The sequence below is a fragment of the Panthera tigris genome, chromosome D2 (genome assembly GCF_018350195.1).
Source record: "Panthera tigris isolate Pti1 chromosome D2, P.tigris_Pti1_mat1.1, whole genome shotgun sequence".
NCBI classification, from domain to species: Eukaryota; Metazoa; Chordata; class Mammalia; order Carnivora; family Felidae; genus Panthera; species Panthera tigris.
Window position 1 is genome coordinate 33,347,874 of NC_056670.1, and position 25,859 is coordinate 33,373,732.

Below are 25,859 nucleotides of genomic sequence, written 5' to 3' on the forward strand. Positions count from 1 at the left end.
TAACAACATAATTTTTAATGGTTTGCCATAGAAAACTTTCATAGGGAAAAAATTTACTGAAAGAAAACACATTTAATTCCCACAAGATTAAAAGTAATCTCTTTGATTTCACATATTACAATAAGTAGAATTTAGATTTGAGGCGCCTGGGTGGCTCAGTCGGTTTAGCATCCGACTTCGGCTCAAGTCATGATTTTGCGGTTTGCAGTTCATGAGTTTGAGCCCCATGTGGGACTCTGTGCTGACAGCTCAGAGCCTGGAGCCTGCTTCAGATTCTGTGTCTCCCCATCTCTCAGCCACTTCCATGCTCATGCTCTGCCTCTTTCTGTCTCTCAATAATAAATAAACATTAGAAAAAAATTTGTTTAAGATAAAAAAAAATAAAAATCAAAAGAATTTAGGTACTTGTTAATTGTCTGCTGTATACCATGAATCATGTTAGGTACTATAGAGGATACAAAGTAGTCTATGACTACCCTAAGGGAGTTTATGTACAAACAGAAAAGACCAGACATGCACAAATAAAACAACAGAGAACATGTTCTAGGCTCACAAAGCTAGATCTTTTCAGAATAATGTACATCGATGAACCCTATTACTCTAATTAGTAGGCTAAAACATTTTAAGTAGGTATGTCGAAAAGAAATTCAGGAAGATGTATTAGGTTGAGCCATATTCCCAATATTTAACTACTTTGACCTATAAAAATGGCTATTTTGTGTGGTTTTACCTATAGTAAAACCATTTTAAAGAGCTAAAGGGAAATAGGATGTCTAGGAATAAAGCCTAAACAGTTTTTAGTGGACAAGAGGGAGCTAGGGTGACCAGTCATCCTGATTTGCCAGGGACAGGAGATCTTCCTGGGACATGCGATTTTCAGCACTAAAACCAGGAAACTACTTGACAAATCAGGTTAAGTTAGTCATCCTAGAGAGCACCCACATCAGTTCACACGTTCCTTCTGTATCAGAACTAGAAGCAGAATAACAAGCACCTGGGTGGCTCAGTTTGGTTAAATATCTGACTTGGGCTCAGGTCATCATCCTGCAGTTCGTGGATTCAAGCCCCGTGTTGGGCTCTATGCTGACAGCTCAGAGCCTGGAGCCTGCTTTAGATTCTGCGTCTCCCTGCTCCTCCCCTGCCTGTGCTCAGTTTCTCTCTCTCAAAAATAAATAACCATTTAAAAAATTTAAAAAATAAAGAAGCAGAATAATAGGTTGGGTCTGACCAGGCATTTCTTATATAGCTATCATTAAGGGAACAAATTTACCTTATCAAATTTTGCAGCTTTCCCTTTGGGTACAGTAGTCAGAGGAACTCTTGTGATCTCTACAGGCCAAAAGCGGCAATCAACAATTCGCTTCTGAAAACTGCAAATTAAAAATCAGCCCATTAGAATTGTATGAAAAAATCAAGTTAGTATAATTTAAAGGGAAGACTCTTTTTAAAAGTAATGGAATACGCAAACATATATAAACATTTTTATTAGGTAGGTGGGTTGTTTTAAGCTTCCTAAATTTATAAAATTCCAAAAATAATTCTACTGTACTGCTAGCAGAGGCAAACTATACATTGTTGAGAGCAATCTGTAAATGTGAATCAAAAGCCTTAAAATGGTCATAATCTTTGAGCCAGAAATTTCACTTCTAGTAATTTATTCTAAAGAAATAATCAGACAAGTATGCAAATCATATAAAATATGTTTATACTGTGAAAATAGAGTACACTTACAGTGTCAGCTCTGACATGTAAGGAGCTTAGAAGTTGTTGCTCCTGTCCTCATAACAACACTAAGAAGCAGGTCAAGCTGAAAAATCAATGACCTTTCTTAGATCCATCTAAGAATTAAGTTCATGGGGCAAATCACCACCATAAAATTTGGAGGAGAGGCAAGTACAGAGAATCACAGCTGACGTCAGTGTACAGGTCGGAGAAAGCAATGGAGTCAATAAGTTGTGGAAACACTTTAATGGTAATTTTGACAAATTGCTGGAGGCTGGATTAGCCAGAGTTATAGACTCCACACTTTTTTGGCTTTAAAACAAGGAGTCACTTCAGATATTCATGGTGAAGATATGAGAAAAGTCCTCTTAAGTAGGAAGAAGGGAACAGTAAGCATTTTGAAATATGCCTGGAGTGTTACCCATAACAAATGCTTACCCTTTAGGGGAAACTATTTTACCAGAGTCTTATCTGATGCAGGAGAAGGGCAATTAGACAATTCTAGTTCTGTCTAGCCTTCCTGTTTCACATAAGAAGTAAAAAATACTATTAAACACTTCTGATTGCCACAGGCCAGGAAGTCAAACCCATTAAAATACTAAGTTTAATTACAGTATTTTAAAATACTTCCCCTTCCAAACACCTTATCACCACACCAACAGGGTTTTGGTATATGAACAGTGGATTTGAGAGGCTGCAAAACACAGACCCTCTTTTAGGCAAACTCAAAGACAACAGGGGAGGAACAAAAAAGGAAACTGAAGCCTCTAGCACATACAGTTACAGCAAACATTAAACACAGCCCAGCTCCAAGCCACATTAACAGAAAACTTCACACTAAAAACCCTAATTACCTCATGTCTTATCACCCAATATATAATGTCCAGGTTCCAATAAAAAATTACAAAGAATACTAAAAGGCAAGAAAAAATACTGAAGAGACACAACATAAGAACTAGACTCAGATATGACACAAAATTTCGAATGATTATATAGGGAATATTTTAATATTTTTTAAATTTATTTTTGAAAGAGAGAGTGAGAGAGCGAGTGAGCACTAGTGGGGGAGGGACAGAAAGAGAGGGGGACAGAGGATCCGAAGCGGATCTGCACTGACAGCAGTGAGCCAGATGCAGGACTCAAACTCACGAACCTCGAGATCATGACCTGAGCTGAAGTCCAATGTTCAACTGCCTGAGCCACCCAGATGCCCCAATCATGTAGGGAATTTAAAATAACTATAATTAATATGTTAAGAGCACTAATGGAAAAAGTAGACAAACTGCAAATAATGTAATAGGGAGATGGAAATGTAAGCAGAGAGATGGAAACCCAAGAAAGAATAAAAAAGAAGTGCTAGAAACAAGAAACACTGAAACAAAAATGAAGAATTCATTTGATGGACTTAGTAGATTGAACAATGCTGAGGAAATCATCAGTGAATTTGAAGATATGTCAATAAAAAATGCCCAAACTAAAATGGAAAGGAGAAAAAAATGAAAAAAAAAATTAGAATATCCAAGAACTGTGGAACAATTATAGAAGATATAACAGGAATACCAGAGGAAAAAACAGAAACAAGAACCAAAGAAATATGTGAAATCATAATGACTGAGAATTTTACTAAATTAATGACAGATACCAAACCACAGATACTGAAAGCTCAGAGAAGAGTAAGCATCATAAATACCAAAACAAAACAGAAAACAAACAAAAAAACCCTATGTCCAGGTATATCATATTCAAACTGCAGAAAACCACAGAAAAAGAGAAAATCTTTAAAGAAGACAGAGGGGAGAGAAACCACAAACACCTTACCTATAGAGGAACAAGAATGAGAGTTACATTGGATTTCTCTTCAGAAACCATGCAAGCAATAAGAGATGGAGTGAAATATTCAAAGTTTCTGGAAAAAAACACACCACCAACTTGGATTTCTGTATCCAGAGAATTATCCTTCAGAAGTGAAGGAGAGGGTGCCTGAGTGGCTCAACTGGTTAAGCGTCTGCTCTTGATTTCTGCTAAGGTCATGATTTCACGGTTTGTGAGATCAAGTCCTGTGTTGGACTCTGTGCTGATGGTGCAGAGCCTGCTTGGGATTCTCCCTCTTTCTATGCCCCTCCCCAGCTTGTGCCCTCTCTCTCACACTCTCAAAATAAATAAACTAAAAAAAAAAATCATAAAAAAAAGGAAGGAGAAATGAAGACTTTCTCAACAAAAATGGAGAGAATTTGTGGCCAGTAGGCCTGCCTTGCAAGAAATGCTAAAAGTTTTCAGAGAAAGGGAAAATGATATGGGTCAGAAACTTGGATCTACATTAAGAAAAGAAGAGAATCAGAGGACAAAATTAAGGTAAAATAAATTTTCAAATTTTTCTTATTTTTAATTGATCAAATAGGTAACTACTCAAAGTAATAAGAGCAACAATGTATCCTTAACAGAATATAAGCAAGTCAACCCCAACAATGTACATTTATATTTTTAATGTTTATTTATTTTTGAGAGAGAGAGCAAGAGAGAGCAAGGTAGGGGCAGAGAGAAGGAGACAGAGGATCCAAAGCAGGCTCTGCACTGACAGCAGAGAGCCCAATGCGGGGCTCAAAGCATGAACCATAATATCATGACCTGAGCTGAAGTCAGACACTTAACCGACTGAGCCACCCAGGCACCCCAACAATGTATATTTATACTATACACCACAGTCAAGTGGAGAACCAGAGGTATATAGGAATTCTGGGAAATGTCTGCTCAATTTTTCTGTAATTCTAACACTCTTCTTAAAAACAGCCTATGAATTGAAAAAGAAAACCAGAGTTGCTCATTCTAATTATACGTATTTTGATAGTCCCTTATTTATCATCTCTCCCTAACCGCCAGGTAACTGTGACAGAGACTGGTAGTTACCCACACAATATCAAGTGTCCTGTTCTTTAGTATCTAACTCCTGATTTAGATTTTTTTTAATGTTTATTTACTTTTGAGAGACAGAAACAGAGACAGAGCATGAGTAGGGGAGGGGCAGAGAGAGAGGGAGACACAGAATCTAAAGCAGGCTCCAGTCTCTGAGCTGTCAGCACAGAGCTCAACATGGGGCTTGAACTATGAACCACAAGATCATGACCTGATCCCAAAACAGATGCTCAACCAACTGAGCTATGCAAGCACACCTCTAACCCCTGATTTAGTCTGAATGACAATGTGTATAACAAAAACATAATTCCTAGCCTCTTTTGCATCTAGAGATGGCCATTGAGATATAAAACTGAAATTGTAAGTTTCTAGAAAGGCTCTATAAGAGGGTCTAAGATACCCAGCATGTATCCTTTTTTATCCATAAACACTCGCCCTTTCCAGCTTTCTGTGAGGAATGTGAATATGCAGGATAGAGCTCCAATGGCCATTTTGGACCATGAAACAACCTTGTGGATGGAAAGCACATGTTAAAGAAGGTAGAGCAAAAATAAAGATGGAGCCTGTATACCCGATGGAGCTACACTGTGGAGCTATCATACATATCAGCTCTGGACTTGTTTTATATGAAAAAGGAATCAGAACCACGATCACTAAAAGCCTCTGTTATTAGCAGATTTGGTGGAAGGGATTCTCAGATCACCTTAACTCAAATATAGATAAAATTAACAAAAGTAACATTTCTTCCCACCTCTAGTTGTTGCTTAGACATAATCCCCTTCCTCTTCCTACCTGACTACTGCAGGAGGATCAAGGTAGCAGCGACTTTCCAGGTCCCAAGTAATCCTTTTCTTTATGCACTCTGCTTGGTTCCTAAATTCCCTGTCCTGTAAAATAATGAGACTTTTGTTCTCTCAGTGTGCCATGGTTTCATCCTGCTAAATCTGTAAGTCATTCTTTTAAGGGATTTGATCACAACACTATTACTATTACTATTACTATTATTACTATTACTATTACTATTACTATTACTAGTATAACTACAACTACTACTGTAACTACTACCACATCTTAAATTTTAGGGTACTTTACTATTACTAAAGTATGTAAGATAATTTATATTACCTTCACATTAATTTAGTACTAAGTACCAAAAATTCACTCATATAATCTCAATCACTGATTCTCAACCTTGAATGCATATTAGAATTATCTGGGAGCTTTTAAAAAAATCAACACCTGGGCAGTGGTAATGTATTTTTTTAATATTTATTTATTTTGGGGGCGCCTGGGTGGCTCCGTCGGTTGAGCGTCCGACTTCGGCTCAGGTCATGATCTCACAGTCCGTGGGTTCAAGCCCCGCGTCGGGCTGTGTGCTGACAGCTCAGAGCCTGGAGCCTGTTTCAGATTCTGTGTCTCCCTCTCTCTGTGACCCTCCCCCGTTCATGCTCTGTCTCTCTCTGTCTCAAAAATAAATAAACGTTAAAAAAAAAAAATTTAAAAAAAAAGAAATATTTATTTATTTTTGAGAGAGAGAGAGAGAGAGAGAGAGAGAGACAGAGTACAAGTGGGGGAGGGGCAGAGAGAGACAGAGGCACAGAATCTGAAGCAGGTTCCAGGCTCTAAGCTGTCAGCACAGAGCCCACAAGGGGCTCAAACCCACCAGACATGAGGTCATGACCTGAGCCAATATCAGTCGCTTAACCAACTGAGCCACCCAGGAGCCCCAGTGTAATATTTTGAAAGTAAATTTTTATGTAATTGATCTCAGTTAGGGCTTGGCCATTGCTATTGTTTTTTTTTTTTTTTAATTTGTTTTTTTATTTTTTTTATTATTATTTTTTTTTAACGTTTTTATTTTTGAGACAGAGAGAGACAAAGCATGAACGGGGGAGGGTCAGAGAGAGGGAGACACAGAATCCAAAACAGGCTCCAGGCTCTGAGCTGTCAGCACAGAGCCCGATGCAGGGCTCGAACTCACGGACCGTGAGACAATGACCTGAGCCGAAGTCGGCTGCTTAACCGACTGAGCCACCCAGGTGGCCCTAATTTGTTTTTTTAAATGTTTATTTCTTTGTGAGAGACAGAGTGCGAGTGGGGGAGGGGCAGAGAGGGAGGGAGGCATGGAATCTGAAGCAGGCTCCAGGCTCTGAGCTGTCAGCACAGAGCCGGATGTGGGGCTCAGACTCACAAACCACAATATCATGACCTGAGACCAAGTTGGATGTAAAACAGACTGAGACATCCAGGTGCCCCATTGCTATTGTCTTAAAAGCTTTCCAGATGATTCAAGCGAGCAACCAGGCTTGCTCAAGCGAGCAACCAGAGAGCTAATGATCTAAAGTAAATATATATGTTTTATTATATATAAATAATGGGTTATTACTCAGCTAGCAAAACAAATGAAATTTGCCATTTGATGGAGATAAACTGTATTTTGCTAAGTGAAATAAGTCAGAGAAAGACAAATACCATATGATTTCACTTATATGTGGAATTTAAGAAACAAAACAGAAGAACATAGGGGAAGGAAGGAAAAAAAGAAAGAGGGAGGAAAACCGTAAGAAACTATTAACTACAGAAACAAGCTAAGGGTTGCTGGAGGGGAGGTAGGTGAGGGAAGGGTTAAATGGGTGATGGGTAGTAAGGAGGGCACTGGTGATGAGCACTAGGTGTTATATGTAAGTGACGAATCACTAAATTCTACTCCTGAAACCAATATTACACTATATGTTAACTGGAATTTAAATAAAAACTTGAAACAAACAAAATTTAAAAATAAACTAAAATATAAGATCTAAATACGTAAAATAAAGTTTCTGATCTAAATGAAAGTATAAATCAAGAAACAGTATGAATATTCACTAATCACAATGATGAGAGAAGATACTGCACAATGGTTTTCAAATATTGCCAGATTTATTTCAACTATTTAAAATATTTAGTCAGATACTTAAAATAATTCAACCATCCTCATTTTACAAATAATTTTATTGAATTTTTCCATTAATGATTATTAGCTCATTCAAGAAACATTTGCCAGTATGTTTGCAGCATTTTCTATGCTCTTGACAAGTATAAGTTGCAGTAAAATAGAAAGAAACAGGGAAACAAAGAAAGAAAATAAAAAGAGAAAGAAAGAAGGAGGGAAAGAGAAGGATGGAAGGAGGAAAGGAGGGAGGAATAAAAAGAAAGAATAATTTCAACAACCTAAATGATCACCAATAGCAGACTGGTTAAGTGAATTTAAGTGTGTCTATATAATGTCATGTCATACAGCAAGTACAAAGAAAGAAAGAAAAAGAATGATGGGCCGCCTGGGTCATTCAGTCAGTTAAGCGGCCAACTCTTAATTTCAGCTCAGGTCATGATCTCATGGTGGTGAGATGGAACCCCACATCGGGCTCTGAGCTGGGCATGGAGCCTGCATGAGATTCTCCCTCTCTTCCTCTGCCCTTTACCCACTTGCACTCTAGCTCTCTCTCAAAAAAAAAAAAAAAAAGGAAAAAAGAAAAAGAATGAGAATGCTCTTTAAGTAGTGATGTGGAAATCACCAAGATCTACTAAAAAGCAAGTTGCAAAACAGTATGAGTATGCCACCAATAAGGAAAGAATACATGTATGTACTGTATGTACATATGTGTGTATATAAATCAAAACTGACATTTTCCCTGCTTTTAATATGATTAAGCACTCTATATACTCAGTTAAAAATAAACCTTTAAGAAAAATAGAAATAAATAACTAAATAGATAAGTAGACAAATAAATAAATAAATAAATAAATAAATAAATTTACACCCTCAGAGAAAATAAAAATAGCAGTGTCTTCCTGACAGGTTCTAGTTCTGAAAATAACAATATTTTGAATACTTTCTATAAATCTGGACTTCCTAAAGAAAAACAATTTTATCCCTGACTTTTACTATGCTGATGTCTGAGTCAGTCTTTCTGAAATCTATTCCTTTTTGCATTCTTTGCAAGGAAACTTTGCTCTTCTAAATATTTTTGTTTGTGAGTCTTTCTTTCTTCAAGTATATATATTTGCTTTTATATGCATGACTATGATCATATTATTGCCTTCTCAAAAGTTCATAAATTCAAAATAAAATAAAGAGTAAATTTGAATTTAATAAACTATTTTGTTTGTTGAACTTAAGAAGTTAGGAGACATTTTCATCAGAATTAGACAATTGTTTTATTTTAACAAGTAACAGATTTATATAAATTAGAGTGATTCAAAAAACGTCTTACCATCTGTCTATGCACTTAGTTTGTCTCAAAAAAAAGTACATAATTCTCTCACCTCAGGGTGATTGAGTTCTCCTTCTTCTTCCTCATAGGGCCCACCAGTAATGAAAGCATTAGGAATGTCATTAGCTCCTGGAGCCAGAATGTTGGCAATTGGCCATTTTTTAGGCCGGGGAACAGGTTCTCTTTCCCCTCCAATCTTCAGAGTTCCATTCTTGAACAAAATGGGATAGTCTTTCTACAGAATAAATTATCATACATCAGGAAGTTTTGTAAAAGAGTTCAAAATGAACAAAAAAGTTTATTGAAGTATATTTTCAGTGTAATGTTGGGTATTATCTAACACACCCTTCCTTTTGTGATTATCTGATTCTGTATTTGTGCTGTTTTATAATTCTTTAATTTATAAAAAAAAAATAGTAACAATGCAAGTTATTCTTGTCCATAGATATGCAAACATATTTTGTCCAGTGGAGATATAATCAATTATTGACCTGTGGCTGATGATGAGTTTAGAATTATTAGGAAATTCATCTCAACATTCCTGATTGCTTATATATGGGTGTTTTTTCCCCCAATTCTCCTTTGAACTGGTTTAAAACCCTTTCGTCATTTTATATTTATATGAGAGTTATGATATACCTTTTTAAAAATTACCTTTTTAAAAACAAATCTGACAAGGGTTAACAATATAGGCACTTTCCTATCTATAATTTATCTAATATATACTTGTAAAAGAAAATTAACAAAGATGTAAATAGGCAATTTGTAGAAAGGGAAATTAGAAAATCCAATGTTTATATAAAAACATGCTAGATAAACTTAATAATAATTGAGATGCACATTAAAACTATGAGATATCATTTTAAAACACAGATTGGCAAAATCAGTCTGAAAATATCAAGCACTGGCAATATTGCAAAGGGTATGGTATTGTTATACACAGTTGATGGAAGTATAAATTGGTATAACTGTGAAAAGCAATATTGCAGTAAATTTAAAATCCAGTAAATTTAAAATTGTCATACCCTATAACTCAACAATTCTAGTTCTTTGGGAAGAACTTTTGTGACAGAGAGGCATTTCTGGAATGGCAGAGTAAGGACCTCTGAAAATTTGTTCCTCCACAGAAATGAGAATGCTGGCAAAAACTTCAAAATTAAGCATACCATGACCATTCAATGGAGAAAGGACAGTCTTTTCAATAAATGGTGCTGAGAAAACTAATTATCCACATGCAAAAATATCAAGTTATATCCTTACCTTAAACCACATACAAAAATTAACTCAAAATGGTTCAAAGGCCTAAATCTAAGAGCTAAAACTATAAAACGTTTAGAAGAAAACACAGGGGGGGAAACCTCTTGACATTGGATTAAGCAATGATTTCTTGGTTATGGCACCAAAGGCAGAGATAATAAAAGAAAAAAAAATAGATAAATTGGACTTCATCAAAATTAGGAATTTTGTGCAGCAAAATATACTAACAACAAAGTAAAGAATGGGAGAAAATATTTACAAGTCACATACCTGATAAGGGATTAATAGGTAGGATATATAAAGTACTTTTAAAACTCAACAACAAAAAAACAACCAGATTCAAAAATGGGCAAAACACTTGAATAAACATTTCCCCCCAAAAAGATATACAAATGGCAATGTAAGGAGGGGAAAAGATGCTCAACATCATCAGTCCTTAGGGAAATGCAAATCTAAAACACAAGGAAATGCCACTTCATATCTGTAAGGATAAGTATTATCAAAAAAACAAACAACAACAACAACAAAAAACCCAGAAAATACTAGATATTGATGAGGATATGGAGAAATTGGAACCCTTTACACTGCTGGTGGGAATGTGAATAGTGAAGAGGAATTGGAGGGTTCTATGCTGAAATGTAAATTGCAATAGAACATCTGAGAGTATTAACTAATTATACCTTTTAGCAAGCAACTTTGAAATATCTATCAAGAGCCTCAAAAAATCTATATATAATTACTCTATAGAAATTTGGACTAAGAAAATAACCTGAAATTAAGAGAAAGTTTTATATAATTAAGCACATTGTATAAAATCCACAAAATATATGCATAAAAGTAATGTGTAGCAATATATTAAAATTATCAATTTTAAAATGTTTTACATATTTTCCACCATAAATATGTATTTATTGATACAAATTATATGCAATGTATATTACATATAACATGTAAACTATAGATATCTATATATAAAACATTAGAAAACTTTATTTTTTTAAGCCTAAAATAAATTTCCTCAATTAATAGAGCTTGCTTTGAATGAAATCTTAGCAGGTAAGGAAGAGATGACCATATGAGTGTTTAAATCTATCTAAATATCTGGCTGTAGGGCTTTACCTCTCCAACTGATGGAACTTGCAGACCAACCATGTAGTTCTGCAGAGGCCCTACTGGAATGAAAGATTCAGGCACAGAGTAGGCAGCCTCCAATGTGACCTTCAGTAGATTGCCTCCTAAAATCTGTGCTGTGGTCAATAAGGGCTCTGCCACAAATACTTTAACTTCAAGACTGCACTGCTGGAAAAGAATAAAATTATGCAGCATTTTGCAAATGCAAGAGGCCTCCCCACCCTTTTTTTCATTATCTCATTTGAATCTCATATCACTATTCAAGGTAAGAAGGTCAAGTTTAATTATTTCCATATAGAGGCTTCAAATAACTTTCTCTAGGTCCCATAAGTTAGAACTATAGCCTAGATGAGAATCTTATTCCTAAGCTAGAGGCCTTTCCCCTCTACCATACTCAGGTCACACATGTATACAAATACACATAGAAGAGGAATCAGAAGGTTCTATAATGAAATGTTAATAGTAGTTTCACATGAGTGAGATTGAGCTGATTTTTTTTGCTAGTTTATATTCTGTGACTATTTTTGTAACTTAAATGTAGTACTTTTTTAAAATTTTAGGTTTTTTACTAAGTATTTGAAAATCATATTCTTTACTATATTTCTATTTTTCACAGATGAGAAAGTATTTCTTGGTCCCATGAACGAGCTCAAAAATGAATTTTTCAGAAGAGCTGCCAAGGATTTGATGTTAGTGATATATCCAAATAGGGCTGTCATGACTTTTTCAACTAGAGAGGAGAAAGATAATTTGTTCATTTTTTAATTTTATTTCTTAGGAATCAACATTAATAAGAATAATTGATATTATTGTTAAAGAATTTTGTATTCCACTAATGAGAAGTTTCCAAGTTATATCTCCAATATAAATTCTGATTTGGCAACGTGCTTTTTAACAAGAAAACTGTTTTTTCAAATATATATGTATATACCCATGTAGATAGATAGATATAGATACAGATATAGATACATACGTATATATCTGACATTTTCACACAGGATACCATAAAAAGTAGCTTTAAAATGTGTATTGGCTGGAACAATACAGAGATTAGCATGTCCCCTCCACAAGGATGACATGCAAATTCCATGAAGCATTCCATATAAAAATAAAATAAAGTAAAATAAAATAAAATGTGTATTGGTTGCTAATTATATGCCAGGCACTTTACCACAGCATTAGGAATATAAAGATAGGGGCACCTGTGTGGCTCAGTCATTCAGCGTCCAAGTCTAGATTTCAGCTCAAGTCATGATCTCATGGTTCGTGGGATCAAACCCCACGTGGGTTCTGTGCTCACAACATGGAGCCTGCTTGGGATTCTTCCTTTCCCTCTCTCTCTGCCCCTCCTCGCACACACACGTGCATGTTCTCTCTCTCTCAAATAAGTAAATAAACTTAAAAAAAAAAAAAAGGAATATAAAGATAAAGGAGATGTGGCTCTTTTTATTATGGGATTCATATTATAATTCCATGATTTATGGTAAATGCTATAAAAGAGACCTGTATAAAATGCCCTAGTCCCTAGTCAAGGAGCACCAAGGAGGAAGTGAATAATTAATTATTGGGGTGGGGAGAAGTGAGAAATGGTGACGTCTGAAGTGACTTACAAAATGAGTAAGAGTTTGCAATTTAGATAAGCAGGAAAAGGAAAGAAAATAATTCTGAACAAAAAGAAGAGTTTATGTAAAAGAGGATTGAAATAGCATGGTATATTCAGTTCAGATGTAAGTAGTTCAGGATTTTATAATATAAAACATAATGAGGGGAGTCTGAGAGATGTGACTGAACAAGTGTCAGACTCCTATTATAAAAGCTGTTGCATGACTGCTAGGGAATCTAGACCTTAACATGTAAGCAGTGGGGGGAATCCATGAACTACATAGTACTGAGCAGGGGATGAGATGTGACCATATTCCCTTGTAAGCCACCCTGCAAACACCCTTCCACCCATGAGAAGGCGAAACTGGGGGAGGCAAGGGTAGTTACAAGGCTACTTGTAATGTTTCAATGAGAGATTATAAGGCAATAAAGAGTGGGGATAAAGCTAAGGAGAGTCCAGAGGACTTAGAAGATATAAAAGGCTAGATTTGCTAAAAGGCAGATTTGGGGATTGGTTGTATTTAGGGTCCAAGGGAATTTTTTTTAAGTTTATTTATTTACCTTTTGAGAGAAAGAGAGCACATGTCCATGAGAGAGAGAGAGAGAGAAAAAGAGAGAGAGAGAGAGAGAGAAGGAGGGAGAGGGAGAGGGAGAGGGAGAGGGAGAGGGAGAGGGAGAGGGAGAGGGAGAGAGAGAATCCCAAGCAGGCTCCATACTGTCAGTGCAGAGCCCAACAAGGGGCTTGATTTCACGAACGGCAAAATCATGACCTAAAGCAAGAGTCAGCCACTTAACCAGCTGAGCCATCTAGGCACCCCAAAGGAAAGCAGATTTTAAGAAAGAGAGGCATTGAAGAATGTCATATCTCTGATCAATCAATATGTCTCTGGAAGGATAAGTAAAATGTCCCTAAGGTTTCTAATTTGTATCACTCAATCAATCAAGACAAGGAATACTTGAAGATGAATTGGAACTTCTTTTCCAAGAACAGGTTTATATCATTTTACTCTTTGAGTCTTGAGAATAATCAGTGTAATGCTTAAATATAAAATTAGTGTGAATTCTGGGGGCGCCTGGCTGGCTCAGTCAGAAGAGTATGCAACTCTTGATCTCAGGGTCATGAGTTCGAACCCCAAGTTTAGTATACAGATTACTTAAATAAATAAAACTTGATAAATAAAATAAAATGAGAATTCTCAAACAAATAGAAATTGTCATATTTTTTCACTGAGTGTGTAAAACAAGTGAACACAGGAATACTATGAGCAAATATCCTAAGGACTAATAATCCATTTGACTACCTTTTCTTCTAAAGATATGTAAGGAAAATCAACAGTACATAGGCAGGGACATGGAACCAAGAAAGGCAGACTGAGCTCAAATATATACCTCTTTCTAGCACAAATCACATGAAATGACAGAAAAATACTAAATTATATCTTTAGAGCCAATAAAAGGATAATGCTATAATATCCTTGGAAAATAAGAAATGCCATCACTAGACTACATAGTTTTAGTAATCTTAGAAAGACAGAGAGCAAATTAAATCAGATATTAAACAAAACCAAAAACAAACAAACAAAAACTGAGAAGAAACCAACCACAGCCTAAATAAGAGGGAAAGAACCACAGGAGACGCAGGAGTGGATTATGGCAGCTCCAAGGTCAGAATCAACAAGAAGCAGGGAGGACCTACAGTAATGGTTAATTAGGGAACTGCATTTGAAATAGTTGGGTCATTTGAGCCTTCCTCTCTCTTTTACTTGTGCAAAACAGAAGGCACCTGGGTATCTGCTGAAAGTGAGTGCACTTGCACCAGAGTGGCAAAAGTAATGCCCCAAGAAGCTACCAATCCCCAGGAAGAATGGAAAACAAAGCCCAGAAGACACCAGTGGCACAGACTACCAATTCAGGCTCACTATGCCAGAAAGTGTTTTAGGTGCATTCATGTATTATTCAATTTAATCCATCAGGACATAGCTCAAGAGGCATTTCCATGGTTAAGCCTTCCTTACATGTACCCCTGGGCAAAATAACCAATAACTATTCTGTGCCCACATGCCCCATTCCACCATCTAATCACACTGATTATAATCCATGGTGTGTAGATTATGGACTCGTAAAGTAGGACTCTGCCTTATTTATCTTTGTTTCCCAGAACTTAACGCTATGTGTGCCTGTGAAAAGAAGACACCTGATGAACTGGACTCAAATAAATTGGACCTTTATAGCAAATAGACTTGGTAGACTAAACGGCTAGCTGAAAGTTGAGATTTAAAACTCTGATTACCTTAGCACCTGATCGAAGAGATTCTAAAGGCGAGCCTGGCACAGGGTGCAAGGGGATTATTGTTTCAAATGAACTTTCTCCTGCAAGAAGAAGGCAAAGTCAAGTCATAGAAGGAAAGGTTAGGCAGAGATAAATGTGCTCATCTTTTTATTAAGTCCCTCAAATTCACTGAGGGACTTCACTGGAGCTAAATTTTATGAGCTTTGCTATATCTGCTATTGAGCAAATCACACATCTGACCTTCCAGTAAAGGAAGAAGGTCCACCACAGCTTGACCAAGAATTAAGGTCTTCTCATCTTTCTGTTTCTTTTCCTTTGGTAAAACTTCAGTCATAGTTACTAGAAAAATCAAAACAAAGAAAATGAGAACACGTCTGGGTCATCCATCAGATAACCCTGGTGCAGCTAACAAAGCATTGTCAAAGAAATTTAAGAGAAATTAACTTGAAACTTGAGAAGGCACCATTATTAGTGACTTCTGGTGGAAAATATTGAACCACCCGAGCGACCTATTAAACTTTTTGCATACGAGTTATAGTAAACAATGGACTTTACATCATAATCGGTACACACATATAAAAGTAACTGATACATACGATTAAAACAAAGTTCCATGTAATATTCATCCTTAATAACTGAAAACCCTTAGATATTTTCTATTCTATTTCATGTGTAAGAAATTACTGGTCATGGGGCGCCTGAGTGGCTATGTCATTTAAGGGTCCAACTCTTGGTTTTGGCTCAGGCCATGATCTCACAGTTTGTGTGTGCGAGGCCTGCATCGGGCTCCATGCTGACAGTGTGGAGCCTGCTTGGGATTCTCCCTCTCTCTCTGCCCCTCCCCTGCTCACGTGCTCTGTCTCTCTCTCTCTCAAAATAAATAAACTTAAAAAAAATACTGGTCACAATCCCCTTCAATTGATTTTAGGAATGACTACACAGTCGCAATCTGCAATTTGGACAATACTGTTCTAGATCTTTTGCCTAGCATACGGCTTAGCAGACCTTAGAGTGATTGATAGAGCCCCAAGGTATGTACCAGGTTTTTCACTGCAGCATTACTCTGTGTATGTGCTTAATATTTGCTATGAAAAATTTGAAATACATAAAAAGTTATGGAGATTAGTATACTGAATGAATACTACATAGTCATCAACTAGATTTAACAATAGCTAAATATTGTCATATTTGTTTCATCTATTCTTGTTTGCTGAAATACTTTCAAGTAAATTACAAACATCATGATATTTTACCCCTAAAGTATACAAATTCAAAACATGGCATTTTCCTACATAATCACAATAACTTTATCAATCTAGCAAGTGTATAATAAATTAAATGTAATCCCTTAATTCATCTAATGTCCAGTCTACATTTAATATTTCTCAATTATTCCAAAATTTATTTTGTAGCTGTTTTGTTCAAACTAGGATCCAATCAAAGACCACATGTTGCATTTGGTTCTCATGTTTCTTATATTTCTTTTCATTTAGAACAGTTTTCCTCCCACATACTTTTTTTCTATGACACTGATTTGTTGAAGACATCAGGCCAATTGTTTTATAGAATGTCTCATTTTCTGGATTTGTCTCCCCTTTTCCATGGTGTTTAATTTGTTTCTCAGTTTTTGTTTCATGTAGACTTAGGTTCATCTTCAGTATTTTTGGCAATTTTTGGCAAAGATAATACAATTTGATAACATACATGCCTATTTAGTATGTTATAAAACTCTGTGATCTTTGTTTTCAAAAGATGAAAATATTTCAAACGGCAAAATATTCTTTTTTTAATGTCTGTATTTTATTGTGGTAACAACACATTGCATAAAATTTACCATCTACCCATAGGTGTACCATCAATGGCATTATACACACTCACACTTGATTATTGTTATTTATAATCTTAATGTGTTTTTTAATGTTTATTTATTTTTGAGAGAGAGAACATTAGTAGGGGAGGGGCAGAGAGCTTGGGAGACAGAGGATCCCAAGCGAACTCCACTCTGACAGCAGACAGACCGATGTGGGGCTCGAACTCACAAAATATGAGATCATGATCTGAGCTGAAGTCGAGTGCTCAACTGACTGAGCCACCCAGGTACCTCTATTACTATTTGTTTTCAGTGTTTATATATCTTGAGAGAGAGAGGGTGTGTGCACGTGCACAGAGAAGTGGCAGAGAGAGAGAGAGAGAGAGAGAGAGAGAGAGAGAGAGAGAATCCTAAGCAGGCTCCATGCTGTCAGCACAGAGTCCCACTTGGGGATCGATCCCACAAACCACAAGATCATAACCTGAGCTGAAATCAAGAACTGGACGCTCAACTGACTGAACCCCCCAAGTGCCCCAAACACATTTACACTTTTGTGCAACCATCACCACTCTCCATCTCCATAACTCTTCTCATCTTCTAAAATTGGAACTCTATATCTATTAATTATTCCCATTCTCCCCCTCCTACTGGACAGAGGATCCTTCCTATCCCTATGTATTTGATTACTCTAGGTACCTCATACAGCATTGGTCTTTTTGTGACTGGCTTCTTTCAGTTAGCAAAATGTCCTCAAATTTCATCCATGTTGTAGCATATGTCAGACTTTCTTCCCTTTTTAAGGCTGAATAATATTCAGTTGTATACATGTCACATTTTGCTTATCCATTCTGTCAATAGACATGTAGATTCCTTACACATTTTACCTTTTGTGAATAATGCTGCTATGAACATCAGTGTACAAATATTTCTTTGAGACCCTGCTTTCAAATCTTTTGGATATATTCTCAGAGGTAAAATTGCTGGATCATATGATAATTATATTTTTCATTTTTGAGGAACTAGCAGTTTCCACAGTGACTGTTCTATTTTACATTCCCACCAAATACAGATTCCAATTTGTCCACATCCTTGTCAACACTTGTTTTCTGTTTATTTGTTTTTTTATAGAAACCATCCTAATATGTAAGAGGTGATATCTCATTGTAGTTTCGGTTTGCATTTCTATAATGATTAGTGATGTTGCACATTTTTCATGTGGTCATTACCCATTTGTAGATCTTTGGAGAAAGTTCTATTCAAGTCCTTTGTCCATTTTTGAATCAGGTTGGTTTTTGTTGTTATATTCTGAATATTAATTTCTTATCAGATACATGATTTGTAAATATTTTTCTCCCATTCTGTGGGCTGCTTTTTTACTCTGTAGGTAGTGTCTTTTAAGGCACAAGATATTTAAATTTTCGTAAAGTCCAATTTCTTCCTTCCTTCCTTCCTTCTTTTCTTTTGTTCTTTCTTTCCTTCTTTCTTTCTTTCTTCCATCTGTCTTTCTGTCTTTCTTTCTCTTTTTTTCTTTTGTTACCTGTGCCTTTAGTATCCTATCCAATAAATCATTACCAAATCTAACATCATGAAGCTTTGTCCTTTATATTCTTCGAAGCGTTTTGTTGTTTCAAGTCTTGCATTTAGGTTCTTTATCCATCCTGAATTAATTTTACATATAGTGTTAGGTCCAACTTCTTTCTTCTGTATGTGGATATCTAGTTTTCCTAGCACCTGTTGTTGAAAAGACTGCCTTTTCCTTATTAAATGGTCTTGGCACCCTTGTCAAAAATCATTTGACCATACGTGTGAGGGTTTATTTCTGGGCTCTCTATTCTATTCCATTGTTCTATATGTCTCTCTTTCTGCCAACATACTTTTTTGATTACTCTAGTTTCGTAGTAAGTTTTGAAAACAGTAAATAAGAGACCTCAAACTTTGCTCTTTTTCAAGATTTTTTGGCTATTTGGGGTGTCTTGGATTACATATGAATTCTAGGATGGGTTTTTCTATTTCTGCAAAAACAAAAATTGGTATTTTGATAGTGATAGAATTGAATCTGTAGATCACTTTGGGTAGTATTGGCATTTTAACAATATTAACTTTTCCAATTTATGAATATGGGATGTGTTTCAATTCATTTGTGTCATCTTTAATTTCTTTCAGCAATGTTTTGCAGTTTTCATTATACAAGTCTTTCATCTTCTTGGTTAAGTTTTTTTTTTTCTTTTTTCTTTTCAAAAAAATTTTTTTAATGTTTATGTATTTCTGAGACAGAGAGAGACAGAGCATGAGCGGGGAAGGGACAGAGAGAGAGGGAGGCACAGAATCAGAAGCAGGCTCCAGGCTCCGAGCTGTCAGCACAGATCCTGACGCAGGGCTGGAACTCACAAACCATAAGATCATGACCAGAGCTGAAGTCGGTCGCTCAACCGACTGAGCCACCCAGGCACCTCACTTCTTGGTAAAGTTAATTCTTAGATATTTTACTCCTTTTGATGGAATTCATTTATAACTCACTTTTCATGTTGCTCATTGTTAGTATATAGAAATGCAACTGCTATTTGTATGCTGAATTTGTATCCTGGTGCTTTACCAAAGTCATTTATTCCAACAATTGTGTGTGTATGTGTGTGTGTGTGATCTTTGTTTTCTACATATATGATCATATAATCTGCAACAGAGATCATTTTACTTGTTCCTTTCCAATTAGGATGCCTTTTATTTCTTTTTTCTTGCCTAACTGCTCTGGCTAGAACTTTTATTATTATTTTGAAAAGAAGTGGTGAAAGCAGGAATCTTTGCTTTGTACTTGATCTTAGAGGAAATGCTTTCAGTCTTTCACCATTAAGTATAATGTTCACTGAGAAATTTTTATATATGGCTTTTATCATTTTGAGGTAGTTTCGCTCTATTTCTACTTTGCTAAGTGTTTATTTCATGAAAGTTCTTGAATTTTGTCAACTGCTTTTTCTGTATCAAGTGAGATGATTATGTGGGTTTTTTCTTCATTCTGTTGATTTGATTTATTATATTGACAGAGTTGTATGTTGAGCCATCTTGCATTCCAAGAAAAAGTACCACTTGGTCATAGTGTATAATCCTTTTAATATGCTGCACAATTTGGTTTGCTAGTATTTTGTTGAGCATTTGTGCATCAATATTCATAAGAGACATTGGTTTGTAGTTTTCTTATAGCAACCTTGTCTGGCTTTAGTGTCAGGATTGTGCTGGCCTCACTGAATGAGTTAGGACATGTTCTCTCCTCTTCAATTTTTTGGGGAAGTTTCAGTAGTATTGGTATTAGTTCTTAAAGTATTTGGTAGAATTCACCAGTGAAGCCATCAGGCCCAGAACTTTCCTTTGTTGGGAGATTTTTTTTTTTATCACTGATTTACTCTCTCCTCATTAGTTAAAGTTCTATTGAGATTTTCTTTCTTTGTGATTTAGTCTGGTAGTTTTGAATCCTTGTGAATTTTTTCATTTCATTTAGATTGTCTAATTTGTTGGTGAACAATTTTTCATAGTACCCTCTTATAGTTCTAATTTGTTATAATTGGTAGTAATAGCCCCATTTTAATTTCTAACTTTAGTTATATGCATCTTCTCTCTTTTTTCTTAGTCCATCTAGCTAAAAGTTTGTGAATTTCATTGATTTTTTTAAAAACGACTTTTGGTTTCACTGATTTTCATTGTTTTCTTATTCTGTATTTTGCTTACCTCTCCTTTTGTTTTTATTATTTCCTTTCTTCTGTGAGTTTTGGAATTCTGTTCTTCTTTTTCTAGTTCCTTAAGTTGTATAGCTATATTGTTGATTTGAGATGTTCCTTGTTTTTTAAATTTATTTACTTACTTTTAATTCCAGTACAATTAATGTACAGTGTTATATTAGTGTCAGATGTACAATATAGTGGTACAGCCACCTAGGTGGCTCAGTCAATTAAGCATCTGCCTCCTGATTTTGGCTCCGGTCATGATTTCAGGGTCATGAGATTGAGCCCTGCTGTGAACACAGAGCCTGCTTGGGATTCTCTCTCTCCCTCTCTCTCTGTCTCACTCTCCCCACCCCAAATGAACAAATATTTAACAAAACAAAACAAAACAAAACAAAACAAAACAAAACAAAACAAAACACCAGTATAGTGGTACAAGAATTCTATATATTACTCAGTGCTCATCATAAGTGTACTCTTAATCCCCTTCACCTATTTCACCCATCACCCCACCCACCTCCCTCTGGTAACCACTAGTTTGTTTGGGTTAAAAGTCTGTTTTTTGGTTTGTCTCTTTTTTTGTTTCTTTGTTTTGTTTCTTAAATTCCACATGAGTGAGGTCATATAGTACTTGTATTTCTCTGACTTATTTCACTTAGCATTATATCCTCTAGATCCATCTATGTTGTTGCAAATGGCAAAATTTCATTCTTTTTTATGGCTGAGTAATATTCCATTGTATATATTTATCACATCTTCTTTATCCGTTCATCTATCAATGGACACTTGGGTTACTTCCATATTTTGGCTATTATAAATAATGCTGCAATAAACATAGGGGTGCATATACCTTTTCGAATTAGTGTTTTCATATTCTTTGAGTAAATGCCAATAGTGGAATTACGGGATCGTATACTAATTCTATTTTTAATTTTTTGAGGAATCTCCATACTGTTTTCCACAGTGGCTGAACCAATATGTATTCCCACTAACAGTGCATGCGAGTTTCTTCTACACATCCTCACCAACTCTGTTGTTTCTTGTGATTTTTTTTTCATTTAAATGGGCTATACTTTCATGTTTCTTTATACACCTTATTTTGTTGTTGTTGTTGAACATTGATATCTGAATCTAATAATGGGATAAATCTGGAAATTAGATTCTCCCCCTTCCCAGGGTATACTGGTTTTTTTTGTTATTGTTTTTGTTTATTTTTGTCATTGTTGTAGGCTGTCTCTGTGCTGAAGGTCAGGCTGAGGTGTAAAATTAAGGTCTTTTCAGGTCTTTTCTGAGCCTTTCCCTGGACATGCATGGTCACATTCAACTTTTCCCCTTATTTACAGTTGTTTTTAAGTGCCCTAGGAAAGAGGGGAAAAGGATACTGCCCTTTAAATCTCCGGTAGTTTCTTCAACCAGAGAGGAAGGGCCTTACAACAGTGTAATGGAGAGAGGAGGCTCTTTATCTGCACCTCTGTGATCAGAAGCAACAATTGGCAAACAGAGCACAGATCCACTATATTTGAAGGACATGGTCCTTTTAGCTCACCCTGGCTCCAGCAAGCTACTAGAGGAACACATACATGACTCCCTGACACAAGCCTAGAGGGATGGGGGATGAGCAGCTGCTACTGTGTTAAGATCTGAAATTAACCAAACTTAATCTTAATTCGCAATCCAAATCTTCTCCTGGAAGTTGCAAGCCTTCCATAGACTCCAGAGTTTCAAAGCAGTTATATCAGATAAAATGTGGCAGTGCAAGTGTTGTCCTGAGGAGGAGACAGATTCCTGGTGCTTCTTACTCTCCTGTCTTCCCAGAATCTTCAAAAGTATTCTTTGTATAATTTTCAAAAATATACTCTATCTGTAGTAAAGCCCCATTTTCTTCCTAACACTGTATTCTTGGGTTTGTTTTGTTTTGGCTCACTTGTGCCAGAAGTTTGTCTAGTTTGTTAGTCTTTTAAATAAGCAGGCAGATTTTTTTTTTGTAGCTCTTTTCTAATGCTTATTTTTCAATTTATTAATTTTTGTTCTTAATTCTGTCTTTTTATAGTCTTTGGGGTTCTCTGTTGTTTAAGTAGCTTCTTAAGTATTTAATTCATTTACTTTAATCTTTTTTATGTTCATTAAGAGAACCATTTTATTAAAGATAGACCTTAACACATACCATAATTAAACAATTTTTTAACCTTTTGGGCATGTGTGCATTTTTTAATACACTCAAAGCTTCAAAAATGAAATGGTCAAAGCCCTCTTTCATCTTCTTAGGAGACTTATACACTGTTAACAAACTCCCACTAGCAAGAGGAAACTTTCTTTTATACAGCTTAACTCTAGATGAATTGGATAGAAGAGGTTCTCTGCATGAAGTAATCTCAAGAAGAATCTGAGGGGAAGATGACAGACACTATACTGCAAAGGGTACTCATGGTCTCCAGAAAGAATTTGTTTTTTCTGTTTTCACAGCTACCTTCACAGTTTCAGTCTAATTTGTGGGCTCTGTGCAGAGGACTCATTAATTGGTGTCCTTTCTTTCACTCGTGAGCAGACAGTAATGCTTTATCCAGTGGTGTTGAGTTTCATGACTCTTCTTACTACCAAAGATGCTTATTCCCCTTTAAGAATCGAATATATCAAATTAAACTTTTTATTCTGAGATAATTTCAGATTCACATGTAATTGTGCAAAATAATAAAGAAAGCTATCTTGTACTCATTTTTTCCCAGTGGTAGCATCTTGCATAATTACAGTAAAATATCACAACCAGGAAATTGACATTGATACCGTCAAGATACAGATCATTTCATCACCAGAAGGATCATGGTTATTCTTTTAACCCATGTTACCCTTTTAGAGTCACCTCCACCATCCTCCTTCTTAACACCAGACAACCACTAATCTGTTCTCCATTTCTATGCTTTGTCATTTCAAAAGTCTTCTATAAATGTAATTATGCAGTATATACCTTTTAAGATTGGCCTCATCATTCAGCACAGTTCTCTGGAGAACCACTGAGATTGTTTCGTGTACCAGTAGTTTGTTCGTAGTATTTCATGGTTTGGCTGTACATTTATTTAACCCATGGAAGGACATCTGGGTTGTTTCCAGTTTTTGTCTATAAAGGTGTATAAACTATATAGTGGTTTTTGAGTGAATATAGTCTTCATTTTTCTGGGATAAAGGCCCAGGAGTGCAATTTCTGGATCACATGGTGCTTTGCATGTTTTATTTTTAAAGAGATTGCCACACTGCTTTCTAGACTGACATCTGACATTCCCACCAGAAGTTCTAACATTTGACATTTCCAGAAGGAATGTATCAATGATACAGGTTTTTTGCAACCTTGTTGGAATTTGGTGTTTTCACTATTTTTAATTTAGCCATTCTGATATGTGGGTAATGATAGCTGTGTGGTGATATCTCATTGTGGTTTTGATTTGCACTTCTCTAAAGGCCAATGATGTTGAACACTTTTCCATATCTTTATATGCCATCTGTGTATTTTCTTTGGTAAAATGTCTCTTCATGTCTTTTGCCTATTTTCTAACTGTATTGTTTGAAGTATTTTTTACGGTTAAGTTTTGAAAGTTTTTTATATATTTTAGATACTATTGCTTTGTCAGATTGTGATTTGCAAATATTTTCTCTCACTATGTAGCTGGTCTTTTCATCCTCTTAACAGAGTTTTTCATAGAGCAAGAGTTTTTAATTTTGATTAAGTCCAATTCGTCAAGTTTATTTTCTTTTATGGCTTACGCTTTTTGTGTTCAAAGCTCTTTACCCAACTTTAGATTCCTGAAGATTTTCTCATTTTTTCCTTAATGTTTTGTAGTTTCACATTTTACATTTAAATCTGTGATCCATTTTGAGTTAATTTTTGTATAAGTTATGAGATTATTATGTATAAGATATGACTAAATTTTTGTATAAGATATGTATAAAGTTCTCTTTTTTTGCCTGCAGATATTCAATTGCTCTAACATCATTTGTTGAAAAGGCTACCTCTCCCACAATAAATTTATTTTTTACTTTTATAAAAAGTCATTAGGCAGTGGTGCCTGACTGGTTTTGTCTGTGGAGCGTGAAACTCTTGATCTCAGGGTTGTATGAGCTCCACATTGGATATTAAGAATGTAAAGTTCTCATTGGATGTAAAGATTACTTAAAAACAAAATCTTATAAAAAATCATTAGGCACATTTGGATGGGTCTATTCCATTCCATTGATCTATGTGTCTATCCTTCCACCAACACCACACAATTTTAACTAATGTAGCTATATAATAAATCTTGAAATTAACCATATTGATTCTTCCCATTTTATTCCTTTCCAAAATTGTTTTAGCTTTTCTAGTTCATTTGCATTTCTATATATATTTTAGAATAGTCTTGGGGCACCTGGGTGGCTCAGTTGGTTAAGTGTCTAATTCTTGGCTTTGGCTCAGGTCATGATCTCACAGTTTGTGAGTTTGAGCCCAGCACTGTCAGTGAAGAGGCTGCTTGGGCTTCTCTCTCTCTCTCTCTCTCTCTCTCTCTCTCTCTGCCCCAAGATAAATAAATAAATAATCTTAAAAAAATAGAATAGTCTTGTCCATATGTACAAAAAAATCTTTCTGGGATTTTGATAAGAATTACATTCAATCTTTGTATCAATCTGGGGAGAAATGATATCTTAACTATGTTGAATCTCCCAGTCCATGAATACAGAATGTCTCTCCATGTACAAAGACTTTTAAAACTTTCATTCAACAGTGTATAGTTTTCAGCACATAAGTGATAAAAAAATTTTGTTAAATATACACTATTTCATTTAAAAAATCACTTGTAAATGATGTATTGTATTTTTAGTATCAATGTCCATGTATCTATCACTAGTATATAGAAGTATAATTGATTTTGTCGATTACCTTTCATCCTATGATCTCACTTTTTCTTTCTATAAGTTTTGCATATTCCTTGATATTTTCTACAATCGTGTCATCTGCAAATAGGGGCAGATTTATTTCTTCTGTTCACATATATATGCCTTTTATTTCCTTTTCTTACTTTATTGCACTTTCTAGAACTTCCAGCTCTATGTTTATAAGAGTGGCGAGAGAACACCTCATTCATTTGTTCTCAACCTTAGGGGTACAGCATTCCATCTTTCACCGTTAAGTATGTTAGCCTTTATCAGGG

General features: G+C 35.5%; 1 protein-coding gene and 1 non-coding gene across 8 annotated transcripts in view; one reads left to right on the top strand and one right to left on the bottom strand.

The window, feature by feature from the left end:
• Positions 1–25,859, bottom strand: part of CFAP70 (cilia and flagella associated protein 70) — a 100,868-nt gene that overhangs the window by 64,227 nt on the left and 10,782 nt on the right. For 6 of the 7 annotated variants that reach the window (XM_042959867.1, XM_042959869.1, XM_007095690.3 and 3 more), the window contains 6 exons: positions 15,406–15,504; positions 15,166–15,245; positions 11,262–11,441; positions 8,938–9,120; positions 5,425–5,519; positions 1,271–1,370 (listed from right to left, as the gene is read on the bottom strand). In XM_042959867.1, coding sequence (XP_042815801.1) covers positions 1,271–1,370; positions 5,425–5,519; positions 8,938–9,120; positions 11,262–11,441; positions 15,166–15,245; positions 15,406–15,504 — 737 coding nt within the window. The remainder of the gene's footprint in view (positions 1–1,270; positions 1,371–5,424; positions 5,520–8,937; positions 9,121–11,261; positions 11,442–15,165; positions 15,246–15,405; positions 15,505–25,859) is intronic. The other variant, XM_015543668.2, reaches the window with a different exon arrangement.
• Positions 12,279–12,381, top strand: LOC122232229. The gene has a single exon (XR_006209573.1). It is a non-coding gene; the product is annotated as a U6 spliceosomal RNA (small nuclear RNA).